Source organism: Perna viridis, chromosome 2 (genome assembly GCF_037379345.1).
Source record: "Perna viridis isolate PV_CMFRI_1.1 ecotype Kerala chromosome 2, ASM3737934v1, whole genome shotgun sequence".
In the NCBI taxonomy this organism is placed as follows: Eukaryota; Metazoa; Mollusca; class Bivalvia; order Mytilida; family Mytilidae; genus Perna; species Perna viridis.
This window is the reverse complement of record NC_142446.1, coordinates 14,212,840-14,228,718: the sequence shown is the minus strand read 5'-3', so window position 1 is coordinate 14,228,718 and position 15,879 is coordinate 14,212,840. Positions and strand designations below refer to the sequence as shown.

The following is a 15,879-nucleotide window of genomic DNA, read 5'->3' as shown; positions in this document are numbered from 1 at the left end:
ATTTAAAAGTCCGGAAAAGTCAACCAAATAATAAATAGGAGCTGGCATTCCACTATTTCAAGTACTTAATCCATTGTTCCAAATATATCGTATTTTATGATGTTATAAAGACGGTATAATATATTACAAATAACATAAGTAACGGTCGATGTTACAAGAGCGGAGCATGATGGTAAGCTATCTCAAGATACAAAACGTGCAGAGAATATAACAGCCCAAAAACTCCTCCCACAAATTATAAATAAAAACATTAAAAATTCTAAGTCTGACCAATGGTTAACTTTTTTAAGTTCAATCAAACCAAAATATTACTTGGTCAAAAGCAATTAATTAAATCACTGTAATGTTCAACAGGGGATAGTGTCATAAAATGTTATCAAAATAAGACTATAGATCTTTATCCTGTGATGCTGGGATCATTCAACAGATGGTCGTGAGAAAGTCTGTGCATACAACTGTTAACATTAATCTTAATCCTCATCTAGCTAATTACCATTTACTATTTACTGACCCATTATTAACCCAATACATAACATACCACCTTATATCGGTCTAATTAAAGACTAAGTCATAATTGGAGGTGTTGGGCTATGCATACGTAACAATAGGCATAGCATCATAAATATTTACCTGATACCCTAAAAATTGTTCTTTTGGGAGCATTCTCACCCCCCCCAAAAAAAAAAAAATCACACAGCCACACACACACCGAGAGTTGAACGGCTAAAGGGAGATAACTATATATATAGCTATATGGGTTATGTTCTTGATGATCATTTTCTATGTGTATTTTGTTTTACTTCACAGTCACTTTGTTCTTGGTGCGTTGTCAATTTGGTGTCCGCAGGTTTGTCTTGCCAAAGAATTGCCTTTCGTTAATTTCTGAATACCTATGACCCGGAAATACTTCAACTACGCCATCTGTTGTCAGGTGGAGAACAATTACTGGTGATTGTCACTCGGGGCAGTCGCCAGGAACCCGATATTCTGCCCTGGAAACTTACTTTTCATCGCGAAATGGAAGATTCGAAAGGAGCAGAACAGCCAATGTGTCCATGTGGATTCTACGGGTACGTTTATATTGATTTTTTTTTCTAGAAAAACGAACTTCTCTTTCATTATCATTATGTCGATTCATTTGTTGACAAGTGTTGACGCATCACGGCTTGTCAACATTTGACTATCAAATAGAAAAAAAGCAACAACATAAAAAAACAAACGCATTTTAAATTGTGAAATCAGCTTTGATATAGAGCATTACTGAGCTATAATTATAGGATCATATTTTCAAGCTTTATCTTGCTCTAAAGAGAAACGTATCACATAGTATTTTTGTTACCAAAATTGCAATATTATATGATGGAACAAAAACCTGATAAAATTGAGGGGTTGATCAGACTGACTACGGTTGTTATATTTGTTCAATCATTTTTCAAGGTCTTCAAAGACATTGGGACTATGCTCCAAGTGCTACAAGGGTAAGTTACAATATATAATCCTTTTTCATATTTACTGAATAGTGAATGCAAGCCATTTAAGTTTTTTTCATAGGTATATACATTTTTGTAACCCACCAATAAACAGCAACCTGGTAGCAGTCTCTTAGTATGGGGAAAGGAAGAACAGTACACACTTTTCTTGGAAACTAAACTATTTTCACTCCTGTACATGCCCCTATAAATCACATATTTAAATGTGATGTCTACCCAGTCCATTGCTCCAGTCCAGCAGTTAAGCCAGCACTCCACAGTATTGTAGAACTGCCTAATTTTGGTCTTGTAATCTGATGCTTTGTAACATTTATCACTTTAAAAAAATGTCAAGCATCTGTAAATCTATATATTTAGAAATAGCTCTAGCCAAGGCCTTCAGGATGCAGTAAAAATTTTCTGGAAAAAAAATTACCCACAGCATATAGGGTTACCATAGAAAACATGCAAAAATATGCGAAAATTTGCAAAAAAGTTCATAAAATCAGGTTTAAAAATATCAAATTTCCCGCAAAATATCTGCAATTTTTATTTCATCCCCTGAAACTGTTCAAACTTTTTCCTTCGAAAACCCCTTCCTCATATGGGCATCGCTGGTTAGATTTTGAGCTATTTCACTTTGTAATCCACTTATTAAATTTAGCATGGTGAAAAATTGACTTACTTTCACTTTCACAATGAAGTCAAATTGTCATTGAAAAAAAGCCCCCTCAACATTGAAAATATATAAAATATTGCAAAATACTTTTAAAAGTCCCCTTTTTTCAGAAAATATTTTATCAACAATAGATTCTTCATTTTTAATCACTATAGCAACCACTGGTTTCCATTTATGTCATTTTTCATCCCTAGCCAAAAGTGGAAAACTAAACTAAACTGTGGAGTGCTGGCTAACCAGTCTGTCGGGTTTGAGAGTTTCTTCCCTTTGCTTGCTATGATTACTGAAGAAATGGTCTGCCAGACAAGTTCATGCTCAAATTTTAAAAACTGCTAGACTAAGTCTTAAGTTCATACTCAACTTTAAAACTGTAAGTAACTAATGTCTAACATACAAGTGAACATTTCTTCAATAGTTTGCACTCAATGATTTTTATTGAGCATATTGACGAAAGTTGCTTCAGTCATGAAAAAAGCCATGCCTTTGATTTTTTAACATTTTGTGTTTGGGCAACAACCATTTTTATCCTGGCCCCTTGCAGATCCGGGTGTCAAAAGAATAGGCCTACAGCAGTGCTAAGCTTGTCATAAAAGGCGACTAAGTAGTGCTCAGAAACCTAGCTGGGGGCTAGGTGCTCTGCCCACAGAGCAACTGGGATGTGTGCCCTAGGTGGTGGAATGGGGTACCTCTGGTGTGTTACACGCTGGGGTTGTCAGGCTATAATACGGAAAACCTGACTGCAAACCATAGTGGTGCACCGTGTTGGGAAAGATGCCATGTTCCTCGCACGTTAAAGAACCCTGCTGTGGTATTCGATAGGAGTAGGAACCTTTGCGCTCAGCCACAGGAGGCTAAATTGTCCGACCGAAGCCAACCCCCCCTTTTTTTTCTAGTGGCAACCAAAATTTGTCGACCCTATTGTCCTTGTGTCCCATCCTTTGTTTCATTTCATCATCATTCATGTTCATTTATCATCCATTTCATGTTCATCGCCTGAATATAGCTGAAATATTGCTGCTCGGGCGTTAAACCCCAACAATCAATCAATCATTTTTGTACTGATTGAGGGCCTGGAATTTGATAGTTAGATAAAAACAAAAAGTTTGGCTAAGCCATAAATTTTTATTTATTTTTCAGCACCAACCAAAGTCAATATTTTTATTTGAAAATCTGCTTTAATTTAAGTAATGGTGGAAATGTAGAAACATTATTTTTATTTTTTCTAAGGGATGACTATGTAAATTTTTTTCTCAAAATTTAGAACATGAATTTTTTTTTTTAAATCCCAGTGTTTTATTCCATTTTGCAGATGCTTTGACTAATGTGTAAAAACATTTTTCCCTCTCTAAATAAAAGGAGCCATAAAGTGTGACAGATAATGTGAGAAAATGTTTGTATGTATTCTACATGTACATATACATGTACATTTATGTATCATGAATCTTACATCTTAAGCCGATTATCTATTTCAGCAATTTTATGGTTATCGTCATGGTATTGATAAAGTTGATTAATATTTACGTCACTTCATGCAGTTGACTATTTTGAATTTGACTTTGATAAATTCCAGATAGCCAAGAGATATCACATTTGCACCCAGTTGCCACCACATTTACCTGTCACATCTGCCATATCAAATTTCAGAAAGAAAAAATACTTTTTAAAATGTTTTATGTCTGGTATATGAAACCTGGCATTACATTGAAAAAATGTAGTATAACATTTACATACAATGCATTACTGTTATTCCAAGCCTTGTTATATAAAAGGAATCTTTCCTTTGCATGTCTACAATTTCTGTGTTTTGCATTCTCATCTGTGTTAGAGACTTACAATTTGTCATGTACATGCATCTATGTGTAAAGCTTTATACATATCTTATATATATGTAATAAGTAATTGCTTTCTATTTTTTTTTAACAAAAGACATTTTATTTTGTTTGCTTTGTAGCCCACCTTGAGAAGTCAAAAGAAGCTTTAAAGAGTACACCAGATCACATGATTTCTACTACTGGTATACAATTGAATTGCTAGTACACTTGAGTCCACTGACAACATGTTCATGATTTCTTTATTATGACTCAGAAAATTTGTTATCACATACATGTATGAGGCAACAACACTCATACATATACTTCAATGAAGTTAGTTACATGACACCAGGCTGTACCATATGTACAGAGATTTAACAGATTGTTCAACAGTAAAGAGAATATATAATGTTAACCTGATATTGAAGCGAAACAAACCACACAATTATAATACAAAATTTAAAGAAAAGACTTTAACTTAACAATGCTGGAATAACGTGAAAATGGTTTCATTGCAGGCAATGAATTACAAGGTACATAAAAAACTGTCAAGTCAGTGCACTGTTATTGTCTTTTTACTGCAACAAATAGTTGAAAAAAAATACACTTTAAGCCAGTATATCTGTATAACAAACAACTCTGAATCAAAATTACTTCTAAATTATGTAAGGATTTTGATGTGACAACAAAAAGGTATATCAAGGCAATGACAGCATATTACTTTAAAATTTTCCTATATGATTTGGCCCCTTGACATACGGCATCTGTCATGCCAGAAATTCTAGCAATTGTTTCTCTTTAATGTCACCAGAGATGTCAGGAGGACAGCTTTAGAAAACTCGCATCACTTTCGACCACTCAGGTTTTAGAGGAAATGATACACAATCACACAACAACCAATCGCAACGGCATATCACTAGTTTGTATCACATCATCCATGGTGTGATTATGAAAACATATCCAAGAAGTTTTATAAAACAACTAAATCATAGATAACTATAAATATATGTACCCCATTCAGTGTAAATTGGCTGCACGAGAAGAAACTATGATTGTATAATGCTAACTTTTCTTCAGAAGCTGTTCATGTAAACTATTCAGAAGCCAGTAGTTCTAAACCTGAGACTGAAAGACGAAGTGATAAAGAACTTTTATGTCTTACTAATTCTAACAGTTCAACAGGAACTTCTAGTGATGGAAATCAAAATAATTCTCCCTCACCAAGTACCTCAGATGATATAGCAGGCCCCTCTCCAGGAAGGAAAGGTAGTAAAAGGTATGTGTTGCACTATAAATACAGCTTTAATTCTATGCATTATTGTAGCATACAAGCAGGTTTTTTTACAGGAGTTCAAAAGCTTTAGTCACTTTCACTTGAGAAAATGGGGACAAATTTAATGGTATATTTCAAAAAGTATTTTATTTACAAAAGTGGAAAGACCTTATATATAAAACTATATGTTCATTATAATATATGAATAAAGCACATTACTTTTTCCACTATCATGTAAGGATATGTTTTCCAGATGATCCAAATTAGAACTCCCTGAGCTTTAGTTTAAAAGAAACTCCATAGCCTTTATTCAAAAATAGAAATTTCTTTACATTCTTATAGTGAATCTGGGACCATAGATTACATCCCTTGCTTAATTTAAAATTTCTTTAATGTTTTGTGCATGGTCACCCTTTGAAGAGACACAAAAATACAGTGTGGATATAGATGTGAACTATATCATTAGAAAGCCTTAGAATGCACCAGTACTACATGTATACGTATTACAACTTTGAAATATTGGACTTATTTAAATATTTTTAAATAAGTATTTCCCCAGTGTTGCCTCAGTGGATTTTATTTTTGGTGCATTTTCAACTGTCAATATAATTGTTGGCTATTGGAATTAGACCAAATTAATGGCAAATTTATATCATTATTTTTCAGTTATATTTGGTATTGATCTCTTAGGAGTTCATTGTTGGCGTATATGATATTTTCAAGATCGTAAACTATGATCATAAGACATGCAACTACAAAATCCAAAACTTGTAATTAAAAATGTACATGTAGTGATACCTAGGTAGTGCCCATATTTTGTTTACACTCAAGTTCGATAATGTACATAAGTAAAGCAGGGTTCTCGATAAGATGCGTACATGCGTCCTGGATGCAAGAAAAACTTGCTAGACAAGCCAAGTTAAAACATTGTGCGTCCACAGGATGCGCCTTAACAATATCAGCTGCATCCTATCATCAGTAATTTATTTAAAATATTAGTTTAAACTCAGATATAAGAAATGGTTATGGCCCATTATATGCAAAGATATATAGATGACTTTATCAAAATACATATGTAATGTTGAGACTATAACAATAATTTGGCAATGACACTGAAATATGAAATAATTATAATAAAGTTTTCCTTAGATCAAGGCATTCAGATATGAAGGAGGAAGACATTTTAAGAACAGGAAGAGCGTTGCTATTTAAAATTAGGATTACTTTTATGGTTGCATCTTTATTATTAAAATTTTTATAGTAGCTGCAAATTTTATTTTGAAATATATTTCTTTCTGTATTATATGCACTACAACTAAATAAGACGTGTATTTCATCTTCAATGTTTTCACTATTACAAACTGGACATAATCTATTATTTCTAGGAATGTTCAAATGTCTTCCTTTTTCAATCATTAAATGATGTGCACTAATTCTAAGTTTGCACAGATTAGATCTATCAGATAAACAAGATAATTTGTCTATGTAAGCTGGTCTTATAACCATTTCATAGACTCTTTGGAAAAATGACAATTTGGAAGAGCTATATATTCTGGAATTTTGTTCTTGGGTACACTGGTCAATAATTCTTTGTTTGATTTGCTCCAAGTGTGGCTTAAGCAAGCTTTGTTTATTTATTAAGTAACTATATCCCAGGGAGTTTAATAATCCTTCAATTTGTTTTGTCCATAAATTTGACAATCTGGCTGTATTATATATTTCATATATTAGAGTGTTTTGATCAGACAGAATGATTCAAATACCCAATAGCTGCAATGTTTATTTTACTTTTCAGGGGAAGTCTACCCAATTCAGCTCTACAAGCATCATTGGGGGCTTTACAGTGGACCCCTAATATCTCTTTAATAAATTTGATATGTATTTTTTCAAATGGGTCAGAATCTTTCAAAGATACACCAAAACCCCAAATTTCACTACAATATGATAGAATGGGAGAAACAAGTGAATCAAATAATTTTTCCAAGAGTCTATAAGGGTTATTCATACCAACAGTTTTTCTAATTTTAAATAATGCTTTTCTTGCTTTTTCAGTAGCATCACACTGTCACATAATCCAAGTTAGGCTCATTTTGACAAACAAATTTGCTGGACTGTAATTCTTCAATTTTGAAACTTGAATACTACCCCCCTTCCCCCTTCAAGTGACATCAATGGGAGTAAGGAAGTATTTACTCAAATAGTAGAAATGAATTTGAAAATAAATAGAAGTTTTCTCATTTTTTTTTATTTTTTGAATTTGATAAAACTTAGGAATTTTAATTAGGTTTGGAGGAATCCAACACAAAAAGGGGGCTGACAAACTGATGTATATTAGTATTATAAATGTAGGTACATGGAACTAAATACACATTATGTATTGTATCATGAAGCCAGCAAACAGAATAAGTTTTCAAATATATAAAAAAGATGCTGAGTTTACTCTACACAATTGAATATGGATGACATGCATAATTGCAGTAAGATATGGTTTTGTATGTTTGTACATACATGCATGTAGTACTATGTACGCACTAAAATAATTAATGTAGCGTTCAAACTGGTCTTAAACCAGGAAAAGGGTGGGACTCACCTATCCAAAAAGTGACAAGTCCCAGGACTCACCTAATGAGAACCCTGAGTAAATAATAATAAACTTTTAATGTTATATTGGTGCAAAGTTGACTAGAAGTTAATGAATTTTCCCAGCAGAAATAAAGATTGACATTTACCTTTATTGACCTTCAACAATACATTTGTACATGTGCTGTAAAAGTCACACATGAGTGGTAAAAAGATCAACATTTACTTTACATGCCTGATTAGTGTAATTGGCAAATTAGATGATTGTTTCAGTTCTAATAAATTGTTACACAAACAGCTGTCTGCTTGGGTGATTTATATGTTTGGCTTCATTTTTTTTTATACTGAATATAAATTGTATCTTAATTCATGTATATTAAAATAAAAGTGAAAAAAACTTCATTACAGACACTTCTGATACTTCACAACATATCATTTTTATCTTTTTCTTTCAATAGGAAGACAAAAAAAATTTTTCAACAAAATGTTGCAACTTTCCTTTCCTCAAATAATTTGAAATTGGACTTAAAACATTAGTTTTAATAAATTTGTCTTCTGTATAACCTCAAGCTGTTACCCCAAGCCATGCAATCACCATAACTGTGTAAAATCTGTCAGCTAGACTGACTCTCACTGTGATTAGGTCTAATTCTTGTGCAGTATTCACAATTAAACTTAAAAGAAACAACTAACACCTAATTAAAGTGAATCTTCATAACTGAGTATATAAACAAATAATCATCTGTCTCCTAGACTGACCCCAGATCAAGTTCATGTGCATTGTTCACAGTTTAAACGTAAAACAAACGACAAATGCCTCAATGTTTTGGTAAAAAAAATTGTTTGATGAACATCATGTGTAAATAACTTTGTAAGCTTGTGGTTGTCCGGTTGTTAAAAAAATGTTGAACTAACAGGTTTTCCATGATTTTTAGGATAGTTTTTAGGATTTTTAAATAAATAACGGATGTTAAGATACAGCCTTTATTGAAAGGACGCGTCCTGCGGATGCATGATGTTTTAACTTGACACATCCAGCAAGTATGTACGCGCCTTATCAAGTACCCTGGTTGTTTGTACATGATATAACATATAACATAAAATAAGTGACAAAATGAGGCCAGATTTTTTGTCATTTTGAGAAATCTGTCGTAAATGATGAAAATGATGAGGGTTAGAAAAATCACTGATAAAGGTTGAACTGAAACTGCTATTGATTGGTTTTGTAATTAGTGAAAAATGCAAAATATCAAATTAAGTTATTAAATTTCAACATCATGACAAACAAACCTTGATACTTTGGGATATTCAAATTCCACATGTTATTAGGGGTTAACTAAAAATATTGCAATGCAACGGTGGATTGTTACCCCCTGCAAGTTTTAAAACCTTTTTCTCTATGATTCCTCTGGAATTTTTGGCCTCTTGACATTCATCATCTACTATGGCAGACATTTAACAATAGTCAGTCTATGTTGTCACCAACTGTTACAGGAGAACATTAGAAACATCACAATGTTGTTTTCAACTAATCAGATTTTATCGACAGTGCATCACACTCTAACAAAAACTGATCACAATGGCAAATTGTTCATATTGCATCGTCCCTTGATGTGATAAGGCAAAATATCTAGCCTTCCAAGAAGTAGATTAAGTGACCAAATCATAGAGAATATATAATACAAGCTTGATGGATGAAATATAGAATGGCACTGTGTGTGTCTGCCTGTTAAATCATATGTGGTACAAGAACTATAAAATGCAGTTTGAAAATTTTTGTATACTTCAACAGGTCGGGCGTTCTATTAGATAAGGAAATTGAATACCTGTACACATATAAGGGATGACCCGGTATGACCTACCAATCAAGTTAATGAGATACCTGATTATGTCATTATTGCATGTTTACTATAAGCTGTTATCACTTTGTTTTAATATGATTTTTAGGTACATTTTCAGTTGATAACTCCTCCTCTCGACTTTCATCATTGTCTTGTTTGACATGTATTATCAAAAGTATTATTTCCATGAAATGATTAACTGTCAATACATTATTTAGTAAATAAAAAGTCTTGGAAAGTAGCATTGCACCTCCATAAAAAATGCTTGATCAAGTATTTACTTTAAAAAAAAAAACCCTTACTGAGGGATCAAATTTCTTTTTTTTTTCTTATTTAAGCATGGAATTGATAAAATATCATTTAAACTCATTATGTATTTGAAATCGAGCAGAATTAACCCTGAAATATAACTGGATAACTTAAAAGAGTTTTATTATAATTTACGGGTGACCACATGTCAATACAGTAGTAGTAGTGAATAGTAATTGAAGCTATTGGTCATTTATATGAGTGGAGTCTTTGTTTTGCTCCTTATTTGGTCAATATTTATATTCTTAAGTACATCAGAATTCTAGTGGTCTCAACCTGTCAAAGGAAGCTTTGTACATGTATGATTTTTTTATTATGTTTGTTACACTAATGTTCTTGTCATCTTGATTTAGTATCTTTGACTTAAATGTATTAAATTAAATAAAATTTTACCACCATGTTCTATACCACAAAATCAGACTGGGATTTATTTTGGCTCTAAAATTGTACTTTAGGGTTCTATATCTTTAACAAAAATTGGTAAAGGAGTTTATGTCCTTAACTGTTTCATAATGTTGGGCCAACTAGAAGCAAAAGGCGAACATATTTGTGGTTTCTGGTCAGTTATCTAAGCAAATGTATATTGATCTCATTATGATGGCAAATTTCAAGATTAAGATCATCATAATTGACAGCTATTCAAAATTAAAGGGCAGTGTCCAAAAGATCACACAGGTGTTCTGTGGTAGTTGAGTAGAACACGTTGGTATAATGTAGGCAGATTTCTACCTAGAGAGCTATTTGAATTGCTCACTAGCCTAGCTAGATTTGTATTGAAATTGGAACTGGTCTGTATTTAACTAGCTGTAAATCTTTCTTTCACAGAAGCCCATCCTAACAACACTGAACATCATAAGGCTCATTTCATCAGTTATAAGTTTCTTTCTGTTTTGTTTTTCAAGATATGATCAAATGACTGCCGAAAAAATCATTTTGCCTTGCAAGGGCAATAACTACAAAAAAGTGACATCCTATGACCAAGCAATGGCGACTTTTGTAGGCCTTATCAAGATCATTTCATCAATTGATAGTCTCTGCCTGAGTGATGATCTTTGAACTTCTTTTTTTTTTTTTTTTTTAATTGGCCAGTATGGGACATTATGTATTTCTATTTGCAATACTTTGAGAATCTTGTGGAATTTCACATGAACGAAATTCATTTATCTTTTATAAACAAATTTCAGGGATATTTCAAGTGTAGAACCTGAGTCAACCCCAGAATCAACACCAGAAAAACAGAATCAGAAAGTCAAGAAAAGGTGTTTCCACTGTAAATGTAAATTGGAGTTGGCACAGCGCCAAATAGGCAGATGTAAATGTGGTAGGTATTATGGTTACAGTTTTTTAACTATTAAGTTCACATTGATAATAAAATCCTTGACAGTTTGCACTAGACTTACTTTATTTTTCGTATTATTAGTTGATATTTTTTTCAGCAAGTTATCAGCCTTGACTTAGTGTACACTTCGACTTATGCAAGGTTTTTTCAAGAAAAATGCTAATCTACAATGTATTTCATTAGATTGAAGTTTCTTTGTTATGTTCTATAAATTGTTACCGAATTGTTTATTTGATAAAGATCTATTTTAATCAAGTTTATTATTTACTGTCCGATATTTGTTTTGTAGACTATGAACTTTCGAACCTGTGGTTTTCATGACCTGAGCTTGGGCCCTTGCATTGTAAAATGATTTGATTACAATATTTTGATTAAATTAAACCATAATATTTAGTGAACTGCAATCACATGTCTTTAAAAATTGAAAGCCATCAATCAAACCGGCAATTATATGATAGTTGATCCGTGATGCCATCCATTTATGAATGAATATGACAGTGTAATTTAAATCATCCCTCAAGGCTTTATCCCAGTCTGAATACACAACTTTAAAACTGTTTAGATATAAAAACAAATATATTCTAGAAGACTCGTTTACAAAATTCTTTTGTGGTAAAACATCGGATTGAGCATTCCAGAGTTGTTGGTCCTTTAATATGCAAATTTATGCCCACTTACAGTATGTCATAACACTTTCGCACTTGGCACAAAGTGTGACCTTAATGACTTATTGCAACTAGAGTAAAAAGTTTTTTGTTTGTAATTTATAATACCAGGTTATATTTCTTAATAATTACCAGTTGTAATTATTATGGATTCATCACACTAATTTCACACGTGGGTGCCCACACTTCACATGTTTATAATCTAAGGGTTTCTTTCAGAACAAAGGACACAGAATTGAATAAAAGTTATAAAACAAGTTTAAATTAGAAATATTTGTTTTTTTTTGTTTAAAATATCGGCAATGTTGACTTATTTTCCACATCAACTTATTGGTTGAAAAAAATGGTATCAGTATGTTCTTTGTCTCCTTCTGTAACACATTGTGGGGACACAGTATTTCTAGTTTATTGTACAATCCATTTCAAAATGAATTGGCTTTGTGTGATGTAATATGATGAGCCCAGTAATTATATTGGTAAGGCTTCCAGATTATTTCAGTTAATTGGTTGTCTTCAGCTGATCACCAACACCAATATAATATGGCTAATATATATATATATAAACTCTGTCCTCATTGGGTATTACTTGAATAAGATGAACTATGATGAGAATGCTCCCATCATTTTGTCCAAAAAAAAAAGGATGTTTGAAACACTACTGACTGGTATCTTTATCCTATTTAGTGTTCTTTCAGAAACTGACAAAATATGTGTTACTTTGGAAAAAACTTCCAGCTCTGCTTTTTCTTTCAGACAATGTGTTTTGTGCTCTTCATAGACTTCCTGAATTACATAATTGTGATTTTGACCACAAAGAAGATGGACGACGAGAAGCTAGGGAAAAAATGGTCAAACCAGTTCGACATTTAGGAACATCATTCAAACGATTGGATACAGATACCTGAGAATAAGTTTCCTGTAACTTAATATGCAACTACTTCCAAATATTGAGAAAACTTTCGTAATTTGAAATGCATGCAAAGCAACTTTAAACTGCTCTTTATTTTGTGTGAGGGCTGTTATAGTAAAATGTTCATGTTTTCAAAACCCATCTTTTGAGGCATTGTATCAATTATGTATCTATATTGTCAATGAATGCACTGGTTGTTTAATGAGACAGTCCTCTAAATTTACATTTATATGTTATCTCAGCTATCGATATGTTCAAGCCATTTGCCTGACCACATAACTTTTTTATGGTGCTATTTTCTTGCTTTTGTGGAATTTCTTCTTTTTTTCACTTACATTAGTTAAGTTTAAAATTATTACAAAGATGTTATCTGTATCTCAAACATTCTAATTAAACTTCAACTTTGACAATCAGTTTCAATTTTTTGTGTGGTAAAATTCAAAAAAGGATTTTTTTTCTTATCTGATATATACAAAATATATGTATTGAACTCTTCATCAATGACACAGAAACACCCCCCTTTTTAAAATACATTGCAAAATAAAAACTAGGTTTTCTTACTACATGTACCACCAAAAAAAAATTGTGGTCATATAAGAGAATCATGGTATGGCAGCGATGTAGACATTATATGTCCAGTATAAATGTATGGATCTCTTTGAAATTTTACTGCATTTTGCCATACCACAAAAGGAAGACTGGATTTATTTTGGAATTTGTGATTTGAAATGTTGAGGAATTCAGGGTTAAAAAACAAATATTTTTCTGGTTTCTTGGAAATAACTAGAATGTATGTATATGGTCCACTATAAAATTGTACTACATGTACATGTCCTTCAAATTTGTATAAATTTGTTTTCTTTTGTCTTATTGGAAGTTTTTATAGTTCTTTTACCACTTTGTCTGGTCAGTTTCTGTGTCAAACAGATATTCAGAACTGTATCAAATTTGTACATTAAATCCACACTTGTTCAGGGTTCAACCGCTGCAGTAGTATTTTCCACTGATATAAAAGTGGCTCTTTCCTATCTACTATAGACAGTTACAGTATCTGATTTTAGTGCACATGTTGAAACTTGTTGAGCAATAGTAAGCTTGTTGTGAGTATGACTGTAGAGAAATAATCATATTCATACAAATAAAACAATGGTTTTTCATTTCCAGGATGAATGATTTGTTATAAGCATGCATTAATTGTCAGAAAAATTACTCTGCCTAAATATCTTGTGATGCTTGTATTATATCACATTTAGTTAATATTGGCAGTGATTATGTATACTGGGTAAGTACATGAACTTCAAACAAAAATTATACTGAAATTTCATCTTTTATTTACTTATCATATCAATGTTTTAACAAATGTAGTATATTGTGTGTATGAAGTAGGTATGGATGGAAATTTTCACTAAAATGTTGTGTTTTTCAGATCGCACTTTTAAAATTTTTACCTTATACATAGAGCTGGTCCTCTCTTATTTTGGAAAAGTATCACCACAACTTAGTTACATATCAACATTAATGACTGATGTTATGTGTTCACTTTCTAAGTAATTGTTTGGCCCAGACCATTATTATAATACTGTAGTACAACAAACATTTAATTTAGCCAAGAGTTGTAAGGAACAGGTGATTGTTGAGTTTTTGATATTTTATTCAGCAGAGTACTACATATCTATTTATATTTATTTCTCATGTTTAAATGCATTTTGTTTTTATTCAGTTTAGCATGTTTTTGTTTAATTATTGTAATTAATTTGTATGTCATGATACTAGTATATATATGTAAAACTTACTTACCTCGAATTGGTGAAGACAAACATGCCAGATTTCATCGTATTCAAAACTAATGTTTTATGATATGTACACTTTCTATCTTTATTAGTCCCTACCTTTGTCAGTGTGAAAATTGCTGGTTTATAATCATTTTATTGGATTATCATACTGTGGAGATATTTCTATCTGAATCACATTTAGTCTAGCATGAGCTTTGACTTTCAAGATAGTTTTATTGAACAACCAGTGAATAATTGTCCTTTCATTCCTGTTTAGTGATTATTTGTAATTCTTTAAGGTAGCCAGCAACCCATTAGTTTGGTGTTTTTTTTTAACAATTATTTTATACAATTCATGTTGTATAAATGAGTTGGAGTAATGACTTCAACATTTAGCAGGTTATTGAAATTCTTCTAGGGACAAATTGGAGCAACACCCAACAAGACTTATTTTTTATTGTCTTCCACTCAGTATTTCACTATAGCTTCATCTGGCATACAATGTTTTCATGTACATTTAGTCTTGTCTTTTCTGTCATATAATCAATAAAACCATTTTATACAATCAATATGTCATTTTATCAGCCTTACCTTGCCATAGAAATTTACAGACCATTTTATACAATCAATATGTCATTTTATCAGCCTTACCTTGCCATAGAAATTTATAGACCATTTTATACAATCAGTATGTCATTTTATCTGCCTTGCCATGGAAATCTAAGGACGATCACATATTCTTTCAGTTAGTTTGTCATAAAATAAAACATATTGGATGGACAGAAGCTTTTTTGTCTTTCATTGCAGTCCTTTCATATTAGTTACTTGGGAGAAATGAAACATTGCTCAGATAATTTTTTGATATTTGTGGCCCTTGGAATTATGTCTTTTTCTTAAATTTACATTCAAGCACTTTTTTTTCAGTTGAATTAGAGATACACTTGTATTAGACTTTATGCCTGCATTTTAGATTTTTAATCCTTTTGGGTTCAAAATGACTACATGTAGTAACTTGTATTTTTGCATCATGCACAAATTTATAATCCAAATGTCATTTCTTAAAATCATATAATATTTCTTTCGTATTATGTCACATTTGATTTTTAAATGGTATCAATTTTGATTAATGGTTTTCATTGGTTTTTTAGTTATTTTCCACAAATTCTCAATTTTTAGTAACAGCTGCCACGTTTCTCGACAGATCCAAAATATCCACACAAAGATTGTTAAG

At 31.9% G+C, this 15,879-nt stretch overlaps 1 protein-coding gene across 2 annotated transcripts; it reads left to right on the top strand.

Annotated features, from left to right (window-relative positions):
* Positions 1–923: 923 nt before the first annotated feature.
* LOC148623743 (AN1-type zinc finger protein 3 homolog) lies at positions 924–15,213 on the top strand. Of its 2 annotated transcripts, none has more exons than XM_088565817.1 (6): positions 924–1,070; positions 1,438–1,478; positions 4,100–4,162; positions 5,040–5,235; positions 11,147–11,283; positions 12,720–15,213. In XM_088565817.1, exons 1-6 carry the CDS (start codon positions 1,018–1,020, stop codon positions 12,869–12,871), a joined length of 642 nt encoding a protein of 213 aa, XP_088421943.1. In that variant the 5' UTR covers positions 924–1,017; the 3' UTR covers positions 12,872–15,213. The 2 variants fall into 2 exon arrangements, with proteins under 2 accessions (XP_088421943.1, XP_088421942.1); XM_088565816.1 differs by having other exon boundaries at positions 5,037–5,235.
* The last annotated feature ends 666 nt before the right edge of the window (positions 15,214–15,879 follow it).